Source organism: Myxocyprinus asiaticus, chromosome 7, assembly GCF_019703515.2.
Source record: "Myxocyprinus asiaticus isolate MX2 ecotype Aquarium Trade chromosome 7, UBuf_Myxa_2, whole genome shotgun sequence".
Classification (NCBI taxonomy): Eukaryota; Metazoa; Chordata; class Actinopteri; order Cypriniformes; family Catostomidae; genus Myxocyprinus; species Myxocyprinus asiaticus.
In genome coordinates this window covers 29,616,968-29,642,403 of record NC_059350.1, presented here as the reverse complement: position 1 = coordinate 29,642,403, position 25,436 = coordinate 29,616,968, and the positions used below count along the sequence as shown (strand labels likewise).

Sequence of the window (25,436 nt, the reverse complement as noted above, 5' to 3'; positions counted from 1 at the left end):
TAATTGTTAGTTGAAACCCTAGATTTAATCCTCAAGGACTTCCAATTATGAAATACTCATGTTCTAGTTGTCTCTGTTTGTACACTACCATGTACTTAGACATTAGGATGGACAAGTTGACCAAACTCAAAAGCATTTACGGTCAGTACTATGAGTCAAGCAGTGAGCAAGTATGAAGGTAAATAAGTAGAAAAACTCGAGAGCTTGCATATTTGGATTTAAGAACAATAAATAGTTGAATGTTGCAATCTGAACTCACAGACAATAATTCAAAGCTTGTGTTCTGAATTCACAATTGCAGACAAGTAGTCACAAATGTGTAAAATGATATTCACATAAATACAACTACAGACACAAACTTATATTACACATTTAACTTTTGTACTTTAATTCATTTTCGAAGTACAACCGCAAATCGGCACTTACAACCTCTGAAATAAGGCACTGCAACTTTAAATCTTCATGCCTTGACTTTTGCAACTACTTTTGTGAAAAACCTGTAGCAAAACTTACTTGTGCACTTGTAAAATCCTGATGCAAGAGAGAAAGACTAGTGTTAGGCATGGGAGGGGGTAAATGAAGTTGTTTTATTGGTTGATGCCTAGCCAATGAATGTCACCGGTGTGGACTGTGTTAACTGGGGATGTGTGCGTGCATGTGAATAATTTCACTTGTCTTTTCAGCAGATTCATTTCCTGTTGACTGTACGAGCCAACAGGAAGGGAAATTTCCAACATTCATCTGCAAAATGACAAAGGGCCAGATTGAATGTAAAGAAAATGGAACATAACTGGCAGTGAAATGGTATGACAAGAGGGATGTTCACCTTCTTAACACGGTCCATCCATCCACCATGTCAGCCACCGGAAAAGTCGATCATATCACCAGAGAAAGAAAGATAAAGCCTATCTGTGTGCTGGAATATAACAAAAAGATGGGGGTAGTGGACAAGGCTGACATGATGAAAGGCTTTCTTGATTGTACCAGAAAAAACACCAAATGGTACAAGAAAGTCTTCTTTCACCTCCTTGACACTGCAGTACTGAACAGCCACATTGTCCACCGCCAACTTACGGGTGAGAAATTTGCACATCAGACTAAGAGCAACATATAATTTACATATAAATAAACAAATAAAGACAGAGTTTATTTTAATCATTTTAATAATTTTTTCATGTAAACTAATGAATGCATTTAAACTAAAAAACAACAACAAAAACAACAACAAAACAACAATGTCCATGCTGTCATATTCCACACTCCTCCTCACTTCCCACCCATGTGCTCTGCTATCAATAGGAAAAGTCATCACATCCCTGCAATTCAGGATGAACCTGATGAGAGGACTGCTAGAAGAGCACAGCACACCTCTGTGTCCATCCAAAGCAGGCCGCCCTGCCTTGGACACTCCACTGCATCTGACAGCTAGGCATTTCCCCTCCGAAGTCCCTCAGACAGCTTCCCAGGGCAGCAGGACCAGGCGGCACTGCAAGGTCTGACTATCCAGCACTCGCAGGACAAAGCAGAGGCGCCTCACCAAATTCATGTGTGTGCCATGCAACACTCCCTTGTGTGTTGCCCCATGTTTTGAGGAGTACCATTACTGAGAACTGTGAAATAAAATAAGCAAATTTTAATTAATAGTTGTTACTGTTGTTATGACATTTGTATTGGTTATTGTTATATTTCCATTGTTATATATTGTAAATTGTGTATTTTTTCCTTGTAATTGGTTTATCATCTATTAAATGTGTGCATTGTGGGCTTTTGTTTACAACAAATGCAATGTAACTGAATGTTATGCATGCTATTTAGTAGCTGTTATGGTTATGTTGCTTGTATTTATTAAAATATTTATACTGTTATTCATTATATTGATATTTATTTAAAAAAATATTATCTATAAACAAATGCATATAAAAAGCATAGATCAATAGATACATTTAAATAAAATCTAATTTTAAGAATAATGCTAATACTGAACTTATCTCTTGTCTCTCACAGAGCAAAGATACATGTTTTGTTTTGGATTTTTTTTTACATCATGTGGCTATTTCTCTATATTCCCTATGTACTCTAGTAACACATTTGAGCATCTAATGGTGATGGAAGGAAACGGTGTGACTATTACTGCGTTACAATTGTCAAACATAGTAACTATGCCAACACAAAAACAAAAATGGCTTCAAACTTTTTTAATAGTCCAGCCAATTGTCACACTCTGTTTGTTGGAATATGAGCACAGTTGAGCCAAACCAATCTGACACAAGACAGATCATAATCCAAGAGACCCGATTTCAGTCATAACTCAATTTTGGAAAATGTGTATTTAAAGCATTTTGCCTTTGCATTAGAGTATATTGCTGGTGAATTGTATATCATTCTACTTTCAGTTGCAACCCATTCCTATTATTAGCATTAGAATATAGACTATACCTCACACAATAGCATTTGATCAAAGTGAACATGATAAAACATTAAATCACGCATGTGCAATATGCCCATAACATTACACAAGCAGTGAACAGCACGAGCCATTATGTAAACTACAGCAAACTCCGATAAATACAGATCATAAACATATTATTCATGCGTTTATCATGGTCTACGTGTGTTTGCAAACAATTTTGTGAGCTTCTCAATCGAAAAAGACTTAAAATGTACTCACCAGTAGCAATCCTGTAATGCGTTGGCGGAAAAGTTGCATGTGGGAGTGAAATTCAAAGCCCCAGAAAATAAAAGAAATAAATGTCAATATAAACCATTAGTTAAAACATTTATTATAGTTTATACATGTTTTAAACCAATTAGGAAGGTTTTAAAGTGAAGAGAAAAGCAAAACGTGACTTGCATCACTTACCTACACTCTGTCCACCAGCTCCAAGCGAGACGAGTCAGCTGTGAACCATCATGTGACTGCCCAGTGTCACGTGACAAGCGTGATGCATCACAATGGAGTTTAAAATGTGATATGTTGTATAACCGCCGAAAAGAAAATCACGCTGGTGGGATCAGTTAAATCATTTAGAATTTACATGCGAAAGGGTTAAAGTTGCAGTGCCAGATTTGAAAGGTTGTAAATGCCGATTTGTGGTTGTACAGTGAAAATTAATTAAAGTACAAGTACTTTACAAAATTTGTGTCTGAAGTTGTATATATGTGAATGACATTTTACAAATTTGTGACTACTTGTCTGCAATTGTGAATTCAGAACACAAGCGTTGAATTATTGTTTGTGATTGCAGATTGCAACATTCAACTTCAAATTTGTATTTTACAAGTTTTCACATTGGTGCTGTGAGTGTAAATTTCAAATTACAAGTACAAATATTTATTGAACAAGTTCTCAAATCCAAATATGCAAGCTCTTGAGTTTTGCTACTGATTTACCTTCATAGTAAATTGGGATGGTGCTAGCCCATTATCTCTGTCTTTGAGGAGGACCTTGATCTGATAAATATCCTGCAGAAGTCAACAGTCCCTTACAATTTCAAGGTACAGCACACAGACTGCAGGACCAACATGGCCCCATTTATACAAGTGGCTGCTTTCATGCTGCTAATGTCTACATTAACATCAGCGGTGAGAAATACACCATTTGACTGTCACTCTAATAGCAAATTTGTTATCATGCTTTTTAGCTAATTGTCTTTTCACCCTTTGTTAACCTTAGCAGTTGAGAGGGGACTACTCACCACCACAAGACACGTGTTACCCAAACGACGGGTTTGTAAGTATACATGCGATATAAGTATATCTGCTCTGGACCATTTTAAGTAATAATCTTCCATTTAAAATTATCATGGTAACAGTCAGTGATTTAACTGTGCTCACACTCCATCCCCTCTTCCTCAGGGGACATACTGCCCAACCACATGTGGAGTCGCCGATTACCTACAGAGGTACAAGCCTGACATTGACAGAAAACTGGACCAAATGGAACAGGATTTGAAGGAAATCGCCAACCTTACCAAAGGAGCACAGGACAAAGTGGTCTATCTAAAAGACTCAGAAACACAAGCACAAAAACAAGCACCAGGTAGCACAACTGATTATTCATAGTGGATTTTAGTTAATGAGTGTGTACAGAGGTTACCATAGTCTTCGGTCAGATTTCAAATAGATTTTAGATTTTGGATGTTGGCCCTGGATTAATGCAGGTTTCTGTTTTTTGAAATATTAGATTCCGAATGCAAGATAGTACAGGACATAAAGGCAGCCTCCGCTCTGACCTGTGCTCCGTGCATTTTCCAGAGAGAATTCTTTGTCCAAATAAGTTATTTTTACTTTTAGTGTGTATATATAGTGTGTTTGGACACACTATATTTGGTGTCTTTAGCTATTATGAACTAAAATACATATGTTCAATACAATACAATTTACTTATTGTGTAACTACATGTTGTTCTGCAAATTTCTCACAAGATTCACATTTGCTGCTACTGAGGTTGAGGTTCGGATAAAAATAAATTATATATATATATATATATATATATATATATATATATATAATTTATTTTTTGTGAAACTTCACTTGATTTCCACAAGGTTGATCTTCATCTTTTTGTCAGATACATACATCAAGAAATCCTCTAGCATGCTGGATGATATTTTGCGATTTGAGAAGAGCATTGTCGCTCAGGAAGATCAAATATAGTGAGCACTACTTTTTTAATATACTGCTTATCTTCATTTTGGTCCAGTTAGATTTTTAGATGTAATTTAATAGTTCTGTTTGTATTTGTATTTTATTCCACTCTCCTCAGTCAACTGCAGACAACCCTACAGGATAATGAGAGAAGAATAACCGATCTGAAGCAGATGTCTCTCCAGCTGGACCAGATGTGCAAAGAGCCATGCAAAGACACTGTGGAGATACAGACAGTCACAGGCAAAGGTTAAAAACCCTGCTAGGTGTTCAATAATTTGGAATGATTCAAGCATCTTTGTGACTACTGGCAAACTGAAATTACTTTAGAGTATACATATGAAGTATACATGTGTAATCTTTCCCCAGATTGTCAGGACATTGCAAACAAAGGTGGTAAGGTCAGTGGGCTATACTATGTGAAACCAGCCAGGGCTCCTGAAGCGTTTCTGGTCTACTGTGAGATAGACAGCTTTGGACGTGGATGGACTGTACTTCAGAGGGTATGTAGACAACAAACATGTACAATGACATAACTTTAATTAAGAAAAATAGATAAAGAAATTTTTTTAACCTTACAGATGAATGACACTGACTCACAAATGTTGAATGTGTGTAACTTTATCGATCAATCAAAATGTATCTGTTTTTCAGAGACGGGATGGTAGCGTTGACTTCAACAGAAACTGGATTCAGTATAAGGAAGGCTTTGGGTATCTCTCACCAAATGACAGAACAGAGTTCTGGCTGGGGAATGAGAAGATGCACCTGTTGTCTGTTCAGTCCAGCGTGCCTTACGTGCTGAGAATAGAGCTAGTCGATTGGGAAGGCAACAAAAAGTAATAAGTCACAAACTTTGTTCTGCAACCATAATGGATTCCAGCCAAGTAACATTGCATAACCTCTTCAATTAGATCAAACATGTCGCTGAACATTAGGGTACACAGCAATCAATGAATAGACATATAACCTGTTTTGAATAGTTTGTCACAAACTCAATCATATTTGTCTTGTAAAACTTGCTTTCTCAGGTATGCCGATTATTCCACATTCAAAATTGGACCAGAAATTGATGCATACCGTTTGACGTATGCATATTACTTTGGTGGAGATGCCGGTGATGCTTTTGATGGTTTTGACTTTGGCGTTGACCCCAGTGACAAATTCTATACATCTCACAATGGCATGCAGTTCAGTACACCTGACAAAGACAATGACAAGTTCCATGATCACTGTGCCTTACAGGAGGGCTCTGGCTGGTGGATGAACCGCTGCCATGCTGCTCATCTCAATGGAAAATACTACAGGGGTAAAACCCTACACCTTCACATAAGCTGTGTTTAATATGTTAATTATATGGGATGATTAGATATACTTATTAACTATATAAGTCAATGGCAAGTCACTGTTGACTGTCCATTTTTCCGCAAGAATCTAATCGGATTTATGATACGTCATTTAAAAAAAAAAAAAAAATTGTGTATATATATATATATATATATATATATATATATATAATCCAACAAAAGACAGGTTTGTGGAGTCACAGTACTGACTCAAAATCTTAAACCAAATTCACAATTTTGGACTTGGCTAATGTCAGTATTATGAATGCAGGAATCTCTTTGCCGATGTTTCTTTCTTCACAGATGGCAAGTACACGGAGAAGGACACACAATACGGATACGACAATGGAATTATCTGGGCCACATGGCACAGTCGCTGGTATTCTCTGAAGGAGACCACCATGAAGATCATTCCAGTCAACAGAATCGGTGCTGGAGGGCAGCAATCTGGTGTCAAGCAGTTTGAAGGCTTGGCAGACATGTAAAGACCAAACCAATTATGTTCCCATAATTCTGAGCTATTACTTTGTTGTTCTGAATCTAATGTTGAAATACATTGGAATGACATGGGCATGACATTTTCAAGTGAGTGCAAACATATGTCTATTGGTGTCTGATATTTTCCATTTGTCATTTTTCATATGACAACCTCCTGCTAATTGTTTTCCATCTATTCCAATTTTGTTTGCAAAACACATTATGTCTTTGTACAAAAATCATGTTGTTAAATTTGATTCACTCATTTAAATTGCATCTGACAATGAATGAATAAAAATCTCTACCTTTTTTTTAGTGAAAGGTATTCTGTAGTCATTCTGTGAGCACTGACAATTTAGGCCTAGGTAAGGGTCAAATCAAAATAGTAAGGCTATGCATAACAAAGGTACACAAACAGAACAGAAAAATAAGGAATGTGTGAAAGAAAATGGTGTAAAAGAAAATGATTCCTGATTAAAAAGCATATAAGAGTGTTTTAATAACATTTTTCTTTGGTTGTCCTGAATACAATCAATAAGAAAAATATTGATTCCTTATTATATTAGGCATTTTTTTATTTTTGCAAATTTAAGACCCATGTGCCCTTTGATATGAGAGCGTAGGAGTTTGTTGGTGTATGTTTGTTATTCAGGTTTTGTGTGGGTGTGTTAACCTTTGTGTCTGAGTTGTGGGCAACATGGTCAATAAGTCAATATTGCCCCACTTTTACCTTGATAGAGCACCACCATGGGGTCAACTAGGCTGCACTCCAAGCTCTGCTGTTCCCTGATGTAAGAAGATTTCATCATCTGTGCTGTGGTACATGAATCGATAAAAACCAAGTCAGCTATTTCAGTGGAGGAACCAAGTGTTTGCTCTTAAAGGAATAGTTCACCCAAAAAACAATAATTCTCTCATCTTTTACTCACCCTTATGCTGTCTCAAACACTAATGACTTCTTTCCTCCGCAGAACACAAATGAAGATATTTGAATGGAGTTCAATTTGTTTGTCTATAAAATTCAAGTGAATAGTGACCAAACTTTCAAGCTCCAAAAAGGACATAAAGGCAAACAAAGGTAATCCATGTTTTCTGGAGCGATACAATCAGTTTTGGGTGAGAACAGACCAAAATGTAGCTCCTTTTTCACTATAAATCTTGACATCTGCAATCTTCTTGGAGCAACTATGATTTTAAGCTCAATACACTTCCTCATGCTTGACGCATGAGTCTTGGGTTGTTGTTTTGGGATATTTTTAAAATGTGCGGTCACCAAAAGCCTGCACCATGTTCTAACTGGGCAGGATTTCAAAACCTATAGTTAAACATTTGTTAAATTTTGGTCTGTTCTCACTCAAAACCAATCATATCGCTTTAGAAGACATGGATTAAACCACTCACCATATGGATTACCTTTATGTACTTTTTGAAGCTTGAAAGTTTTGGACCACACGGACTTGCATTGTATGGATTTAAACCCATCAAATCGCTTTTAAAATATCTTTGTGTCCCGCAGAAGAAAGTCATACATCATATTGCAAGACCCAATAAGTTTGCGTCATGACGTCACAACATTTATTCACAAGAAAAAGTTGAACAATTACATTCTCAATTTTCTACCTTAGAACTTATAACATTATAAATCTGAACAAGCTTCTACTTCTGTGAAATAGGGTAGGATCCATTACATAATTAGCTTTTTTCTGCATGTATGCTATTTATTTTAAAACTGGATACATTAATTGATGATCAGTTCAACATGATGGACACCATTTGTTTTTTGAATTTCAGTGCTCTTTATTTAAAAAAAAAATTGCCACAGCAGGTAATACAACACATTTTTTACAAAAAAAATAAATGCTAAACAGTTTTTGTCTGAATTGCTTTCCACCTGCATTTGTTGTGAACGGACCAAAAATGTTGTGAATATCAGAAGTAGAGTTTACTTGGAAACATGTACATCCATCACTGATAAAGCTAAAATGTAAAAATGTATGTATAAATGAGAAAAAAGAAAAGAAAATGACATTTGTTTTATCTAGCACTCTCATGTGCACACTGAGTATTTTATCCTGATGGCAAACAATGATCAGATCTAAAATAGAAGTCGCCATTACATCTTACTCTGGACGATTTCCTGCTGTTCAGAATGAATAGTTAGATGGACTGGTCACATATCAATTTGTAAATAGTTGGCAAATGGTGTTTGGAGTTGACAGCGAATGAAAAATTATTTCCATGTATACAACTGCAATTTACCTTTTTTTTCTTTTTTTTTATAAATAGGCAGATAGAACCAAAATGCAACCTCTTATGGTAAGTCCCCTGACAATTTCACTTAAATCGTGGACATGCTGTTTATTTATGTCGGAACAAAAACAGATGAAATACAGAAGTCTAAAATCTTTTTCTTTTCAGGATCTCAGGTTTCCAATTAACTGGGTGGGATTCTTCAGTCTGAAGGAAAAAAAAAAAAATTGTCAATGAAATAGCCAAAAATAAACTTTTTGATGAGAGAATCCTTAATTTGACAAGTAATTAAGCTGAAGTGTGAAACTTTTTTAGTGTTAAAATACTTTCTCATATCCCAGCTTAATATGCAGAGACATAATTACATATTGTTTGAATGGCCCAAAACTGATTAAACCAGTGGGTGCGAGTATTGGGGAAAGCTGTTTGAAAACAAGTGTTTCCTTTTACAATTTAGTTTGGTGGTGATAGTGACAAATTACACATTTCAGCTTTAAATGAACACCCCAAAATATTGGCCAGTTACATTAACTGCAGCACATTAAAGCAAATATGTTTGACCATCTAGAACATACAGGTGTTCTGAGAAGTCTTGAGGATTTTAAACTTACAATACACTTTATCCATCATAACCATTTAACATTGAATGAATTTCATTTTTGTAGTCTTTGTTAAAATTACATTAGTTTTCTGTTAGCATAAGTAGTGAAATTAGATTTTCGTACAGCTGTGTCATCCTCTTTGTAGACTTTAGTGGTTTTGTCAGCCTCTGCGGTTATTAGCCGACTCTCAGACTGATCAAATAAACACGCAAAGATCCCTGACTCGCTATCCAGAGAACCAGGCTGCACTGCTGCATGAATTCTCTGGAAGTTATAGCCAGTTCTCCAATCCCACATGTGAATAGTGCCGTTATCAGCTGATATGATTGAGGGACATAAGGGAGGATAGACGGAAAGAGAGGGAATAAAGCTGAGTGTAGAATAAACAGAAAACAAATGATGAAATCTAGATCCAAAAGAGTGTTGTTCCAATGTAATCCAAAAGATAAAACTCCAAACACTCTAGGTACAACTAGATACTACTGTAGAACATTTCTAGCAAGACTGGCTCTGTAATGTAACAATGGGAAAGAATATTTCACCTCCTGACACAAGTACTCCATCTGAATTGACAGCAAGTGTGTTGATAATGGCATTATGTCCTGAAAGATTCTGGATAAAGTTCCCATCAGGAAATTTCCACTGTTTAATATTGTCTGGAGACCCAGAAGCAAAGGTGTACCTGTAAAAAAGAAAATCAAGACTTTAGAAAGACAGAAATACAGTGAAATAGATCTTGCCTGACTGGGGTGCCTTCAATTAGTTTATTCTGTTTTTTAGTTTTCTAAATGCATGTTTGTTCGTTACTTATTAAATTAATTTCAAATTGAAACATACTGTCTGGGATGTAGCACTAATGCTCTGACAGATTTCTTGTGGTTGGCAAGTGTGGCTCTCGTCTTTCCAGCGATCAGATCCCAGAGTCTAATTGTGGTGTCATGACTGCTTGAAAAAGGAATGTAAGGCATGTCAACAAAAACACCAGACAATTCCTTGGAAAATGTAGAGAAAATAGAATAAGGTTTAAAAGTGTTTAATAATGCTTCAGATCTAAAGGCAGTCCAAATAAAATGGGTACTTACCAGTAATCACCTGTGGCTCAGCATTCTGACATTTGACTGTAGCCACTGTGTTAGTGTGTCCAGAAAGGGTGTGGACATTTGCTTTGGTCCAGATATCCCAAACCTTCCACACATAGACAACATACATTTACTATTTTTGTACATTATGTCCATCATAATTAACCATCATCAAGACCATTAAAAAAAAGTTGGTGTCTTGACAGCTTACTCTCGCTGTGGCATCTCGATTGCAGGTCACCAGCACGTCAATAGTAGGGTGAAGGTCAAGGTCATAAACTGCACTCAGATGACCGTGATAGTGTCTTATAACCTGAGGACAACACAAAACATGTTCATTGGAGCAGCCTGCATAACCAGAGGAGGAATGCATCATCACATTCATTTTATATACTTGCACAGAAGGATGGCTTCATGGACACTTTGAATAATAGTCTCTGTTTTTATTCTGTAGTTTAATATATGCCTATGTTTTGTAAGTAAAACTCAATACAAATACCAGTGAAATTATTCTTGATATCAATTTCGATTTACATCAGCAAAATTTGCTGGTCACAATAACATTTGCATTGTATGGACCTACAGAGCTGAGATATTCTTCTAAAAATCTTTGTTTTTGCTCAGCAGAAGAAAGAAAGTCATACACTTCTGGGATGGCATGAGAGTGAGTAAATGTTGAGAGAATTTTCATTGGATGAACTATCCCTTTAAGGCTAAAATTAATAAAAACAATTCCAATAAGTAATTAATGGAACATTTTAATGCTTGAAGTAGCTCATAAACCAACAACAACTTGAAGTATTCCTCGGGACTCCTAAATCTTAGAGAGTGTATCACAAATGATCCGAAATATGTCCGCTGTCATGTCAATTTATTATAATATTATAATGACACCGACTTTTAAAAAATGTAAGATTTTCAGCTGTATTTACTATGAAATATACTAATGTTCATTAAATTATAAATCAACACTGGCATTTTCTACAATCTGACAAAAGGCTTCCCGTCTTTCAGGATCCCCCTTTTATAGCATTTAAAAGAGGGCATCTGGTTAAATCTGAAATAATACCTTCTTCAACTAAAACAAACTACTGTGGTACATGTACACAGTATTGTAAAAACATGTATTGCGGAACATTGTAGTACTATAAAGTGTAGAAATATGAATAACCATTTAGCAGCGCATCTTATAGAATATAATCATCCAGTTGCATCATTCATTACATAGGAATTGAGAAGGTGTCACTTCCAAGAAGAGGTGGAGATTTAGATTAACTTTTATTAAAACGATAAGCCTTTTGGATACATTAAAAACTTTGGCGCCACATGGTTTGAATGTTGACTTAGAATTAAACTTTTTTTTATTAATGAGAAAATGGAATCTGTTGTTGTCTTGTATACATCTTGAATTGATGGTGCCGCATGATTTAATGTTGATTTTGAATTAAAATCTTTTTTTCCTTTTTTTATAAATTTGAAAATGTAATCTGCTATTGTTTGTATGGGTCTTGAATTGAGGATGCCACATGGTTTCAATTATTGTTTATAAATGAGAAGAAAGAATATACTGCTATTTAGTAAGGATGCATCAATACCACTTTTTCTATTCCGATCCGATTCCGAAATCTCAGTATCGGCCGATACCGATTCCAATCCGATAAGCAGTGTTGTTTTTTTTTTCATAATAAATTTAGAATACCTATGCCTCACTGTGTGGAAATAATTGGGGGTACACTTTTATATGTAAAGAAACACAAACCTCTAACTACACATTATTTCAATATGAATATCTAGCCTATTAAGAAAACTTTTATTGTTAACTAGTCTACTGTATAATGTAGCGGCAAAATTAACAGTAATACCAATCTAAGTCTTCAGTAGAAAAGAAGCCAGTTTTCTTTGCACAATTCTTTCAACTTGTACCTGGACTTAGAACTTTTTTTAATTATTATTATTTAGTTGTAAGATATCAGTCCAATTTTCATTCACACAGTTATTTTTTGGAACCCATTCTACTTAAATATTGTTGTAATTTGTAAACAAATAATGATGCTAATAATAATAAATTATAATTATTAATATCATAGACTTTTAGAATTTTAAAATACAACAGTAATATATTTCAGTCATGCACCTTTAACTTTAAAACCCTCAGGATTTTATTCTGATGCCCAGAACACTCCAGGAAGTCCTGTAAGTGTCTGTATGTAGGCTAGTTCACAGTAGTTTAATTCACTTCTTATTCAAATTCTGGTAAAATGCTCCTCTGGTTCCATTCTAAATGCATATGATAAGTCAACCAAACTATTGAGTATCTACATCTGTGATGTTGTTTGTGAGTAGCGCTCAAATATGTAAATGTGCCATGTATGCGTGTCAACAGAGCAGCGCCATTCCCTAAAATGCACTGCGCATACATACTGTATATTTACTTATCTGTATCAGATTTGGATCGGGCTCATTGGACCAATACCCGATCAGTCTAAAACCGTCAGTATCAGAGCTGATACTGATCCAGGTATAGGATCGATGCATCCCACCAATTTAGTATATTTCTTGAATTGATGGTTAAGAGTACATTTAGAACATTTGCTTATATATTATATATGGTGTTTGTATGACATGGTAGTCTTGTGTTAGAACAAGATTAATCTCTCTTAATGATCTGGCTGTTTTTCCGAGTTTTAAATTTAGTAAACAAATGGACATGCTTGTTAGCCAAAAAGAAACATCTATTGTGATGCAATCACTTCCACATGTTGATAACGCTGACTATTTATGTTTGTTCTCCATTTTGATGAAAATGTACCTTGAAAAAGGCTCATAGCCAAAATGCTGGTAAATAAATTAACCTGTATGTTGTGTAGATGTAATTTTTTTCCTCTATAATTTTTGGCCATCTCTGAATTTAAGGTGTGCCTTTACTTAAGTATCTTCGAAATGGTTTTATGTTATGCCATCTGGCAGTTGGCAAGGCTACATGCAAATCTGAGACAAGAGGAGAGTGAAGAGATAAAGTCTCCTGAGAAAGTTTGGAGTATTTTACTTCACGATGACCAAGAGAGAAATGAAGCGCTTCAGGCAATGGACCAAGATAGGTTAATATTACACTAAAATAATACAATTAGTGCGATCCTCTGTGTAACAGCCACAAGTCTGTTTACTTATATATGGCTGCTGACTCTTCTTCATTCTCATTTGTTTGCATGATGTAAGACATAACCGACTGGGACAGGAATGAATGAATTTTGAAGTGTATTTAATCATTCAGGTGTGTATCTGCATTACAGTGAAGTGTGAGAACAGAGCGAATGCACTGGTACTGTTACATCTTTATAGTATTAGTATCACCTTGGTACCAAAGTACTGGCACTTTTGACATCCCTAGATTACACAAGAGATGGTACCTTGTTATATTCCAGATCCCAGCATTTAACCTGTTTGTCCTCCCCGCATGAGAAGAGGTAAGGACTGCGTGTGCTGACAGCCACCCCTCTCACCGTGCTGATGTGACCCGTCAGAGACAACTTCAGCTTACCGCTGGCAAGATCCCAGATCTGTCATTATGGAACAAACGCTTAAAACTAGCCACTCACTATTCACTTATATACACTGCATAAAATACTGGTAATAAGTTAAAACAGAAAACGTTCTGTGACATGTTGATGAGACATTCCTGAACATGCACCCGAGTCTCTAACAGTGGCTGTAGCCTTGTACTAAAATGAAACCAATCAATTATCTTAAGTCACACAGCTAACCTTTATAGTTCTGTCTGCTGATCCAGTCACAAACCATTGGTTACCAGGCTCCACTGCTATAGACCTGACCCATCCCAGATGCCCACTGATGACCTGAGAGACACAACCAGATGATATGCTTTTCCAACATACAACATAACACAATGTACAGTGAAATCTTATTTTCTTAAGTTGTAATATGAACAGGCTTGCTGAATAACTCATGGAGGAAAACAAGAGCACTCACTCTATAGAGTTTCCATGGTGGATGCCATTGAGGTTTGGGCATTGTAGGAGCCTTTTTAGCCACCAGTGTAGAATACTTGGTGCCTCCTCCTTCCAGAAGAGACTGCAAGAGATGAAAAATGAAAACTGATACAATAAATGTTATCTTTGAAAAAACACTGTACAATGTGTAAAATCTGTGAAGTTAAAATCAATGTAATATAAAACATGCGTGGGATTGTCAAGGACTGACAATATCTAGGAATCTAAGAAACAAATTTTTGAGAGACAGAATCAGAGTTGAGCAGATGGGAGGTGCTCACCAGTGCGTGCTGTGGAGGTTGAGATCTCTCTGCACCTCCTGCATGTCTGTGGATATCTCCCACACTGGCTGCAGTTCGACAGGCATCCTGCCTACAGAGCAGAGAATAAAACTTGTAATTCCAAATGTATGAATCTACAACTAACACATCCAAATGATCCATAAAAAAAAAGGAACTGCAGAGATACTGTTAAGGGATTTCATTTTCTCTTGAATTGCCGGCTTACCGGTTCAGATAGGAACCAAAACACTTCACATTTTATTTATTTTAAATCTGAATCAGATTAACGAGGAAATGAGAGGCTTGAAGTGACCAACACATGGTTGTGTGTAGTTTAGTACCTTGCTTGAGAGGGAGGAAGGGCCAGAGCTATGGAGTGAACACCTGCTTCGCTGGGCATCTTCTGCATCTGTGTGTCTGCAGTGAGGAGCACTCCTAATGATATTAGTGCAACCTTATCACACCTTTGAAAATATATGATTCAATGCAATTAATTTCAATGTTTAGCATCTAGGTTCTCCAGCTGAAGAGCAGCATAGTTCTTCTGTCAGTTAAAACAGGGCAGGGTTTTGTTAAAAATTGCAAGAATGTCTGGTTATTGTCAGAGACAGTGCAGGATAGTCTTAGAAGTATAAGTTTAAAACAGGTTTAAAATCGCAAATTAATCAGCAATGGTTGCACTGTATGTCATCATTTTCTAGCAATGCTAGTTTATATATAATTTTAATGCAAATATCTATCTAATATATATATAGAGAGAGTGATGGGGCCAGTGAAAATGTTGGCAGGGCAAGAAATCTGAAATACTGGCCTGACTGGGCCAGCAGAAAAAAATCCTTACTGTTAAGCCCTGAAAGGGACTGTAAAGGCTATCTGAGTCTTACCTGGAGCAGATGGGTACAGATGAGTTCCTGTCACCAGGTAATCTGAACTTGTGTCTGCAAGAATTAGGGGAAACAGTTACAGGCATGAAAGACCAATAACCTAATGTGTAAAGTTTATGACTGTCTTCGTATTTTTGTTCTGATGTTGCTCATGTCCCAAGCTGAGCTCAATAGCATGCATCGTGGCATTGCTTTAAAATTTACTGCTGATGATTTCACTAACAATCTTTGAGCTGGTTAATCACTTATAAGATAAATAAAAAAAACTATAATTAAAACATCAGACACCATACTTTGGTTTGTTTGAAGAAACACACACACACACACACACACACACACACACACACACACACACACACACACTCACCAGAGAGAGGGTATCCCAGCTGGCCATATGGGTCAGAAGTGTGGAGTGGCCCTTTATCCCTACCCTCCTTCAACACAGGTCCGTATTCTGTCCTCATCTTCGCTGCCATCTTCATCTTGTGGCTAAGGGACATGCAAGGTATTAAGTGTTTATTAATGAATCATTTAGCAGATGCTTTTTATTCACAATGACTTAAAGGTTCAGAAGTATCATTATCAAGCACCCAAACAGTGTTAGATAGCTAATAAATCAACAATGCTATGGTTTGAAAATACAGCCTTTCAGTTACTAGCCCAATGGTACACCACCGGGTTTAACAAACCTCGCAAGGTTCGTTGGCTACATTACATTGCCATAATTACAGCCCATAAACGCAGGTCCTTCTGGAATACGACACAGAGAAAGCTGAGTGTGTTTACCTCTTCTCGTCCAGCGATATTGATTCGGCATGATCCGACACAAACATATCATGAGTTCTCTTTAGAGAGCGAAAAACAAGCGTGTGCACTGAGTGTTTCTGTACATCCTACAAAGAGAGAAAAAAACACACAATCAATATCAAATGCTCCGATCAGTCAGGCAGAAATGTGTGGTAAGTATGCACATAAAACACATTAGAAACACATAACTCTGCTCTCAGTCCGGATTATCCATCTGTAGTAGCGACAAATAAAGAAAGACCATGTTTACCTCTGTCATGTTTGTTTTAACTTCTAACAACACGACAACGGTGATCAAACTGAACAGTAAATACTTTACAAAACACCACACACAAAACAAGAATGATGAACCGAACGTGAAAAACAAGACTTCCGGGCGCGTCAAGTCAAAGTCTTTCTAGCAAGTCAGTCCAATATCGGCCATCTTTTGAAGGATCTCGGGAAGCTATTTCCAATCATGCCAGTGCAGCTCCTATCTAAATGAATGGGGAAAGACCAATTTTCTCGGCTGTATAGCTAATGCGCATGCGCGTTCTAGAGTTGATTGACAGTCGAAATCTGTATCTAAAAGATGATTGGCTCTTTTAACTGCAAACCGGGACTTCCTTTCTACATCAGTTGACCGTTGGGCGCTCAGAGCTTCTTGGTTGAGCGTTCCAATTTCTCCCATTCATTTTAATAGAAGTGGCCCATCTCTGCTAAAGACTCTCTGTTCAAGCCGAGCCGTCTTCCGGTAGCACGTTCCGTCAGAATGACGCATAAAAGCAGTTTATGATGGTTCACTCAAAATAAAGATAGTTTTTGTGTTATTATATGTGTTTCTTGTGTATTCATGTTGTCTTTGCATAGTAATTGTTGCCATTATTTTATATCAGCTTTAATAAAGAAAAATAAAGATGACATATGCTAACATATGTGTGCCTACAATATTGGGAAAACTCCCCATTAAAATCTGTAGCACCTCAAGCCAAAAATTGTATCCTAAAAGATTTTTTATTTGAAACAGTGGTAATATTTTGTGTGTGTGTGTGTGTGTGTGTGTATGTATATATATATATATATATATATATATATATATATATATATATATATATATATATATATATATATATATATTAGTTATTTAATAATTAATTGTATTTGATTTCTCAGACTTTGTTTTAAAATCTAAAATACCAATAACATTGAAAGAATTGAATATAGTTATCAGGGCTATTCCTATGGCAATTTGTCTACTTTTTAGACAATTCATTATTTGTTTGCCCTCCTGGACCTCAAACCAGAGATCTTCTATGCTGATCTATACAGCCTTCTCCTTTTAACCATATATATACATATATAGATGATACATACATACACTATAGGGAAGCCATCCGCCATATTGAAAAGGTCAAAGTCCGTACATAAACACACAAAAGCAGTTGACGGTGCGTCTGTAAAAGTCTTTGGCAGTTGATTTTCAAAGATTTAGTTTGTCATTAACATCAACGGTGCTGGGTAGTAACGGATTACATGTCAGAGTTTAGACCTGTTAGCTTTGACCTAGCAATGTCATTGCTGTTGATTTCAGGTTCATTAATGTTTGTCCATGTAATATTTCTATTATTTTATGCACTTAAAATGAACTATATATACACATATATATATATATATATATATATATATATATATATATATATATATATATATATATATATTATTTCTCACTACCTCAGTAATGGTGTGCAGCTCACACATTGAACTTAATTGCTTCAAAGGATAGTGAATGCCATCTCTAAGGGTCTTGCCCGCAAGGTACACAATAGTTCAACTGCAAAATGTGGAGCAATATTGAACAAAACCCATCGCTCTACAGTTGCTGCTGATGCAGTGGAGTCCACTGCGTGAAAATTGACATAAAACTTGACACAATTATTCCTTGTGTGACTCGGTGGAAATATTCTGCTCTTTTACAATATTCTTGCTGTTTAAAAGATAATATCTTGCACTTCAGCTTTGGAAGAGGTGATGGACTATCAGTAAGCAGTAAGGGTTAAAAGTGTTTCAGTGTTTTTAGATGAAAGCTTTGACCTAGGCAACGCCGTTGCTGTTAATTTTATGGTAATTCATTTTAGTTCATTTTATGGTCGTTTTATGTTGATTTTATGGCCATTCATGTTCGTAATGCTGCTATTGTTTTATGCACTTAAAATGAACTTGATGTCTCAGTGTTTTGAAATATAAACTTTGGCCATGCACTGGCATTGCTGTTAAATTTAATGTTTATTTCATTCATGTAATGTTTAATGCACTTTTTAAAAATGTTTTAAGGAGCTCTTTTTGTGAGGCTCTTTTTGTTAGTAATAAAGAATGGAATACATTTTCTTCCTCTTTACTTTTATGTTAAAATGATTATCCTACTCAAATGCATGTGGCATAAAATAAAATGGAATTAGACTGAAAGTAATAAAATAAATTATCCAAAAGTAATCGGATTAGATTACCCCAAAAATATAATCTGTGAGATTACATTACTGATTGCATTTTTTGTCATGTAGTTTTTTTGTAGGGCTTCCCCCTGATAGTCGACCAAATGTTAGTCGATGAGAAGAGTCTTGGCCAACCAAGTTTTGATTGTTCCATTGGTCACAGAAAAAAACTCCATAGAAAAACGACCGGTACTCAAAACTGTGTTATATTTTAGCATCTTCAAAGTGGCCACCCTTTGCCTAGAATTTGCAGACATTTTCTCAACCAACTTCTTGAGGTATCACCCTGGGATGATTTTTAAACAGTATTGAAGATGTTCCCATCTATGTTGGGCACTTATTGGCTGCTTTTCTTTATTATTTGGTCCAAGTCATCAATTTAAAAAAAAAAAAAAAAATATTTAAATTACATTTTAGTTTTATAATGAAATAAATTAATATGGTGGCACAATTATATTTTTGTCTACAAAACTAATTTCAAACATTTAAGCATAAGCCTTCAGATCAAAAGATTTTTAAGATCATGAGAAACATTTCATATATATATATATATATATATATATATATATATATATATATATATATATATATATATATATATATATATAAATATATAATTGTGCCACCATATTAATTTATTTCATTATAAAACTAAAATTTAATACAAATTAAAAAAAAGTTTTTAAAATGGATGACTTGGACCAAATAATAAAGAAAAGCAGCCAATAAGTGCTCAACATAGATGGGAACTCCTTCAATACTGTTTGAAAAGCATCCCAGGGTGATACCTCAAGAAGTTGGTTGAGAAAATGTCAAGAGTACATTTCTGCAATATCTAGGCAAATTGTGGCCACTTTGAAGATGCCAAAATATAACATAGTTTTGATTTATTTTGGATTTTTTTAGTCACAGCATAATTCCCATAGTTCTATTTAGGTTATTCCATAGTTGTGATGAATTTATTATTATTCTAAAATAATGTAACTGTGCCACAGTATTGGCTTATGTAAGGCACATGAAAATTCATAAAAATACACCAAATGTAACTTTTATGTGTGTTTTGCCAGATTGCAGTCAGACTTTTCAAAAGTTTTTTGCTCTTAAGTGTCACATTTACAGACATAATGACAAATCTGTGGTTAGGTCTAGGTTGTGTCATGAAGTTGAATTAACAACAACCAAAAAAACGTGAAACATTCTGAGAAGAATACAAATGACATACAGTATATTCAGGAACTCTGCTGCTTGATGCCCCTGTTTGATCTATCTGCATTTTGAAAATATTATGCTAGTGTATTACTATACAGTGGTGCTGATTTTCAAATCACATTGCCTATAACCTTGAATAGAGGCGTAATATGTAAACTGGCTCCAATGCGCAATAATACACTGGCAATTTTCAACAAATAAAATAGTTCCAAGATATAGAAAATCAGGCAGCAGAATTCCACAAAATACCTCATGATATCAGTACTAGTTATTAACATAATGTTAGAAAACCCAAACTACCCCTTTAAGATTACAAGGTGTTCCTAATAGTTTTCCTTTCATTCTCTGACTATTCTAATTTCAGACGCTTCATTGGTATCAATCCCGAGAGAGGATCAAAGGCCATCTGGGGAAAGGTTGTCTCAAAGAAGACAGGGGCGATTGTCCAGAAGAAATATTCCACAGTCAATACACGCATCTCCACACTTCTGAAGAACCTCATTGACTTTGAATGGGACTTCATATAGGTCAGGCAGTCCAATTAAAAAAAAAAAAAAAAAAAAAAAAGGAAAAGTGTGACAAAAAGAATTAATACAGCAACTACTACTAAAACAACTACACTTAGGTCATTTTTTCAAAATTCTTCACACAGTGAGCCAACAGCAGACTATGTGGCTAAACTGTGGATCATTTATCATTGCTTTGGCACAAAATACATTCAATGACTTCATCTTTCATATGACATGAATTCTTTTCTCATTCAGACAAAATCACCATCAAATCTCTCAGTACCTACAGTACAATGTTCATGTTTACATACTATTTTTAAAACTGTTAAACTTTAGTTCAAAACCTAACATAACACAAAATGGAATAAGACAGCAATTTACTACATTTGTACAGTAAAACCATATTGAAATATATTCCAAATCTAAAAAATTAAATACTATCAAAACAATTAGACCAACCACAGTTGATACCCATTGTAGCTGAACATCTGTCCAGGTGCTTGTCGTTCAACTTCATTACCATCTATACAAACGGGAACATTTTAGGAATAATTTTGTACAGTAATGTCAACATGGATCATTCTCAGCCAGATTTACTATGCTGCACGCAAGTTCACACTAACCCAAAAACTTGCGTACACGAGTTGAAACCTGACGTGAGATTTGATCATAGCCACCGCTCATGTCCATATTTTTATAATTAACATTTTTTATTGATTCAAAGAAAATAACACAACAGAGAAAAACATATACATATACACACCGAATCAACATTTAACATTTAACCCTCATTAATATCCCTCCCCAAACACCAACCCCACCCTACCCCAAAGAACACCCCTGTGGTCACATAAAATAATACACACACACACAAAAAATAAAAAATAAAAAATATATGATATATATAATAAACATGCATAATTAAACGTCTCTCTCCTCATCCCTTCCCCTAGAGTCCCCCAAAACCGCCAAATACCTACCCCACCTCTTGAAAAACAAGTTCTCCAGCCCCAGCCTTCTATCTATCATCTTCTCAAAAGCCGCCACCCTCCCAATCTCCGCACACTACTCAGGAAATGGTGGCGCTCCGTCTGACTTCCAACCCCTTAAAATAATTTGTCTGCGAATCATCACGCCAGTCAGAACCCAATTTTTTTATATATTTGTTTCCCAAATTTATAACTTCCCCATCGCCCAAAATACAATGTCTGTGGCAAAGTAAAATTTGAGTGCCTAGAGTGTCACACAAATCATTCTGAACCTTTAACCAAAAATGTTGGATCTTAACACATCCCCAAAAAACATGGGTTGTGTCTCCAACTTCTGATTGTCATCACCAGCAGGTGGGTGTGTCTTTCAGACCAAGCCAATATTATCTAGAGGGGGTCCAATAAAATCTTTGTAAAATCTTAAACTGCATAAGGCAAACCCTTGCATCTCTAGATGCAGACTTGACATTTTTCAGAATCTTAGTCCACACTCCATCCTCCAATACCAAGTTCAAATATTTCTCCCATAATCTCTTAATAGAAGTTAAAGCTCCATCCCCCAGACTCTGAATCAGCAGAGAGTAATACACTGATGCCTCATGACCTTTCCAAAAAGCAGTAATCACCTCTCCCAAAGTATCTGCCATTTTAGGGGGGTGTGTGCTACTCCCAAAAACAGTACAGAGCATGTGGCGCAGCTGTAAATGTCTATAAAACTGAGATCTGGGAATCCCAAAATGATGACCCAAATTCTCAAAAGATCACAACACTCCACTCTCATACAGGTCGCCGAGTGTAGCAACCCCCCTCACAATCCACTCTGACCAACAGAAAGGGGACTTGTTGATACATAATTTTGGGTTAAGCCATATGCTCGAGGCAACATTTAAATAAATGTCCGAATTGAATACTCTGGCCACTCTTGTCCAAATCATGTGCAAATGTGAGATAACGGGGTGTGACTTCTCCGATTAGTTTGATAGAAATGCTTCGCAATGGCAAAATAGGGGCAAGGACTTCCTGTTCAATAGAAAACCAGGGAGGGGCTCTTTCAGGTGGAAGCGACCAGTGAGCCAGATGCCTGAGACCGAACACATAATAATAAAACTAAATCTTGGGTAGGCCTAACCCACCTTTGTCAATCGGCCTGTGTAATTTGTTAAAATGTAGTCTGGGACGTTTACCATTCCAAATCAAGGACTTCGCTATGTTATCAAATTGCTTGAAAAAAGAGAGGGGGACATCTATAGAGAGTGACTGTAGCAGGTAGTTGAATTTTGGAATACAGTTCATTTTAATAACATTAACCTTCCCAATCATCGATAAATGTAATGAAGCCCATCTGTCCACATTGCTTGAAAATCTTTTAATTAAAGGGTCAAAATTAACTCTAACTAATTCAGACAAATTTGCTGGGAATAAAATACCCAAATACTTAATGCTCTGTTTGGGCCACTGGAAGGTGCCCGGCTGGAAGGCTGTTACCAGACAGTATGCTGTCAGAGCCAAAGCTTCGGATTTAGACCAATTGACTTTATATCCTGAGAGCTTGGAAAAGGAATTAATAATTCTGTGGAGGCAAGGCATAGATCTAGTAGGGTCAGAGACAAATAATAAAATATCATCTGTGTAAAGCAAAAGCATATGCGCCATACTTCCCGCCACCACCCCTGGAAAATCCTCCTCCTTTCTTATCACGGCTGCTAATGGTTCCAGGGCAAGACAGAACAATAATGGGGAAAGAGGGCAACCCTGCCGAGTGCCCCTATTCAGAGTAAAATAATCTGAAATTAATCCATTTGTTTGTACCGCTGCTACAGGGTGTCTATAAAGTAACTTAATCCATCCAATAAAAGTACTCCCAAACCCATTAATTTCCAAAATCTTAAAAAGATAATCCCATTTTACCATATCAAATGCCTTTTCGGCGTCAAGTGAGATGGCCGGAGACTGATCATTCGCTACTGACCACATGATATTGATGAAACGCCATATGTTATCAGAAGAGCTAAGGCCCCGAATAAACCCCACTTGATCTATATGTATAATAGATGTCATAACTTAATCGGTTAGCCAAAATTTTTGACAACATTTTTACATCTAGCTGGATCAGGGAAATTGGACGATAACTCTTACACTCGCTTGGATCTTTGTCCTTTTTAAGAATCAGATCCGGGCTTGTGTCATGGTTGGCGGAAGATTTCCATTCTTTAATGATTCTGTATAAACTTCTAACAAAAATGGAGCCAATTCTGTAGCATAAGATCTGAAAAATTCAGCAGCAAAACCATCTGGCCCTGGAGCCTTGCCTATAGGTAAGGCCTTAATTACCTCGTCAATCTCCTCCAAGGTTATCTCAGAATCAAGAGAGTATTTTTGCTCAGTCATCAATTTAGGAAGTTCTAATGGTTCCACAAAGTTTCTAATATCCTCATCAGTAGACGAAGACTTGGAACTATAAAGATCAAGAGAGAATTCTTTAAAGGCATTCTAAATATCAATGGCTGAGGTACAAATTTCACCCCCAGCAGATTTCACTGAGGGAATGGTATATAAAAAGACTCTCTCTGTTTTATATATCTTGCCAAAAGCTTCCCTGCTTTGTCCCCAGGCTCAAAATATGACTGTCTTGCCCTGAATAACCAAAACTCCACTTTCCACGACAAAATAGTATTATATCTGTATTTCAATCGTGTCAATTGTCTGAGGCCATCAGACAACATTCAGCGCTTCAGCTCTGCCTCTGCACTTTTAATATTCCCTTCCAATTCCACGAGTTCTCGTGCTTTGGACTTTTTGATGAATGAGGCATACTGTATGATCCGACCCCTAAGAACCGCCTTAAGTGCCTCCAAAGCCACGCCCACAGAGGATACTGAGGACCAGTTGGTCTCCATATAGACACTGATTTCAGTCTTTAACATTTGTTGGAAATCAGGATTTTACAAAAGGGATACATTAAAGCACCAACTATATGATCTTTTTCTCCATATGTTGCACACCAGGGCGTGATCTGAGACTAAGATGTTTCCAATTGAGCAAACAACAACAGATGAAATGAGGGATTTAGATATAAATCTATTATATATCTATTCTAGAATAAATCTTATGAACTGATGAAAAAAATGTATAATCCCTACCAGATGGGTTCAAAAGTCTCCAAATATCTGTAAGACCAAGATTTTTACACATCCTGTGAAGTGTCACTGTTGCTCTAGGGGGCTTACATACTTTTGCTTCACTATGATCCAGGACTGAGTCCATCAAAAGATTAAAGTCTCCTCCCAATATTATATCATGAGGGGTGTCAGCATCATGCAACATCCCTTCAAGATCTATAAAAAAAAAGCCCTGATCATCAGTGTTAGGTGTGTAAATATTAGCCAAAATCAACCTTTGCCCCTGAATTTCTCGTAAAACAATAATGACTTTTCCTAATTTATCTTTAATCTGTTTATTTATCAGTATATAATGACTCCCCTGCTCTTCCTTGAGCCAGCATTAAAGAAAACATGTCCACCCCATATCTTCCCAAATTGTTCAGCTTCCTGCTGAGAAAGGTGCGTTTCTTGAAGGAACCCTATATCATATTTCTTACGTTTAAGAAAAGAAATAACCTTCCTTCTTTTTATGGGGTGCCCCAACCCATTCACTTTCCATGTGAAGAGAGATAACTACACATATTAACATTTGACATATTGATATAATTAAAAAAAATAAATTGTGTGTCAAAAACAAGGTTAAACAGACTACATTCCCCATTAGTGCAACAATCAAACCCCGAACTTCCCCCTGTACAAAACAAACAGCAAAAAAGAAAAACATGCACACTAACCCCGCACACGACAGCGCCAACCAGCGTCAATCCCTCTAAACTCAAA

At 36.2% G+C, this 25,436-nt stretch overlaps 3 protein-coding genes and 1 long non-coding RNA gene across 6 annotated transcripts; 3 read left to right on the top strand and 1 right to left on the bottom strand.

The window, feature by feature from the left end:
* The first annotated feature begins 759 nt into the window (after positions 1-759).
* LOC127443747 (piggyBac transposable element-derived protein 4-like) lies at positions 760-1,499 on the top strand. Its single transcript, XM_051702605.1, has 2 exons — positions 760-1,076; positions 1,300-1,499. The coding sequence occupies exons 1-2, from the start codon at positions 854-856 to the stop codon at positions 1,497-1,499; spliced, it is 423 nt and encodes a 140-aa protein (XP_051558565.1). The 5' UTR covers positions 760-853.
* Positions 1,500-3,448: 1,949 nt separating this feature from the next.
* Positions 3,449-6,791, top strand: LOC127443711 (fibrinogen gamma chain-like). Of its 3 annotated transcripts, none has more exons than XM_051702529.1 (9): positions 3,449-3,582; positions 3,674-3,730; positions 3,856-4,039; positions 4,571-4,655; positions 4,766-4,896; positions 5,017-5,150; positions 5,302-5,486; positions 5,679-5,956; positions 6,297-6,791. In XM_051702529.1, exons 1-9 carry the CDS (start codon positions 3,523-3,525, stop codon positions 6,476-6,478), a joined length of 1,296 nt encoding a protein of 431 aa, XP_051558489.1. In that variant the 5' UTR covers positions 3,449-3,522; the 3' UTR covers positions 6,479-6,791. The 3 variants fall into 3 exon arrangements, with proteins under 3 accessions (XP_051558489.1, XP_051558491.1, XP_051558492.1); XM_051702531.1 differs by having other exon boundaries at positions 3,477-3,582; positions 3,677-3,730; XM_051702532.1 differs by lacking the exons at positions 3,449-3,582; positions 3,674-3,730; positions 3,856-4,039 and adding an exon at positions 4,346-4,452 and having other exon boundaries at positions 4,548-4,655.
* A 1,865-nt stretch (positions 6,792-8,656) lies between these two features.
* On the top strand, positions 8,657-8,996 carry LOC127443755 (uncharacterized). Its single transcript, XR_007897696.1, has 2 exons — positions 8,657-8,786; positions 8,889-8,996. It is a non-coding gene; the product is annotated as an uncharacterized LOC127443755 (long non-coding RNA).
* LOC127443751 (pleiotropic regulator 1-like) lies at positions 8,780-16,876 on the bottom strand. Its single transcript, XM_051702612.1, has 15 exons — positions 16,631-16,876; positions 16,360-16,466; positions 15,941-16,062; positions 15,574-15,627; positions 15,031-15,124; positions 14,690-14,780; positions 14,389-14,490; positions 14,163-14,255; positions 13,809-13,958; positions 10,613-10,714; positions 10,401-10,507; positions 10,160-10,264; positions 9,865-10,004; positions 9,446-9,639; positions 8,780-8,927 (listed from the first exon to the last, which is right to left on the bottom strand). Exons 1-15 carry the CDS (start codon positions 16,637-16,639, stop codon positions 8,868-8,870), a joined length of 1,530 nt encoding a protein of 509 aa, XP_051558572.1. The 5' UTR covers positions 16,640-16,876; the 3' UTR covers positions 8,780-8,867.
* Positions 16,877-25,436: the final 8,560 nt, after the last annotated feature.

What these genes read in the sequence shown, in the direction of transcription:
- LOC127443711 (XM_051702529.1), top strand. Translation starts at nt 3,523, where the DNA reads ATGGCCCCATTTATACAAGTGGCTGCTTTCATGCTGCTAATGTCTACA. An exon ending in GATGGACTGTACTTCAGAGG is followed by an intron (nt 5,151 to 5,301) that starts GTATGTAGACAA and finishes TCTGTTTTTCAG; the next exon opens with AGACGGGATGGTAGCGTTGA. An exon ending in CAATGGAAAATACTACAGGG is followed by an intron (nt 5,957 to 6,296) that starts GTAAAACCCTAC and finishes CTTTCTTCACAG; the next exon opens with ATGGCAAGTACACGGAGAAG.
- LOC127443747 (XM_051702605.1), top strand. Translation starts at nt 854, where the DNA reads ATGTCAGCCACCGGAAAAGTCGATCATATCACCAGAGAAAGAAAGATA. An exon ending in TGTCCACCGCCAACTTACGG is followed by an intron (nt 1,077 to 1,299) that starts GTGAGAAATTTG and finishes TGCTATCAATAG; the next exon opens with GAAAAGTCATCACATCCCTG.
- LOC127443751 (XM_051702612.1), bottom strand. An exon ending in GGGATCTGGAATATAACAAG is followed by an intron (nt 10,715 to 13,808) that starts GTACCATCTCTT and finishes TGTTGTCCTCAG; the next exon opens with GTTATAAGACACTATCACGG. An exon ending in ACAAAGAGGATGACACAGCT is followed by an intron (nt 8,928 to 9,445) that starts GTACGAAAATCT and finishes TTTTTCCTTCAG; the next exon opens with ACTGAAGAATCCCACCCAGT.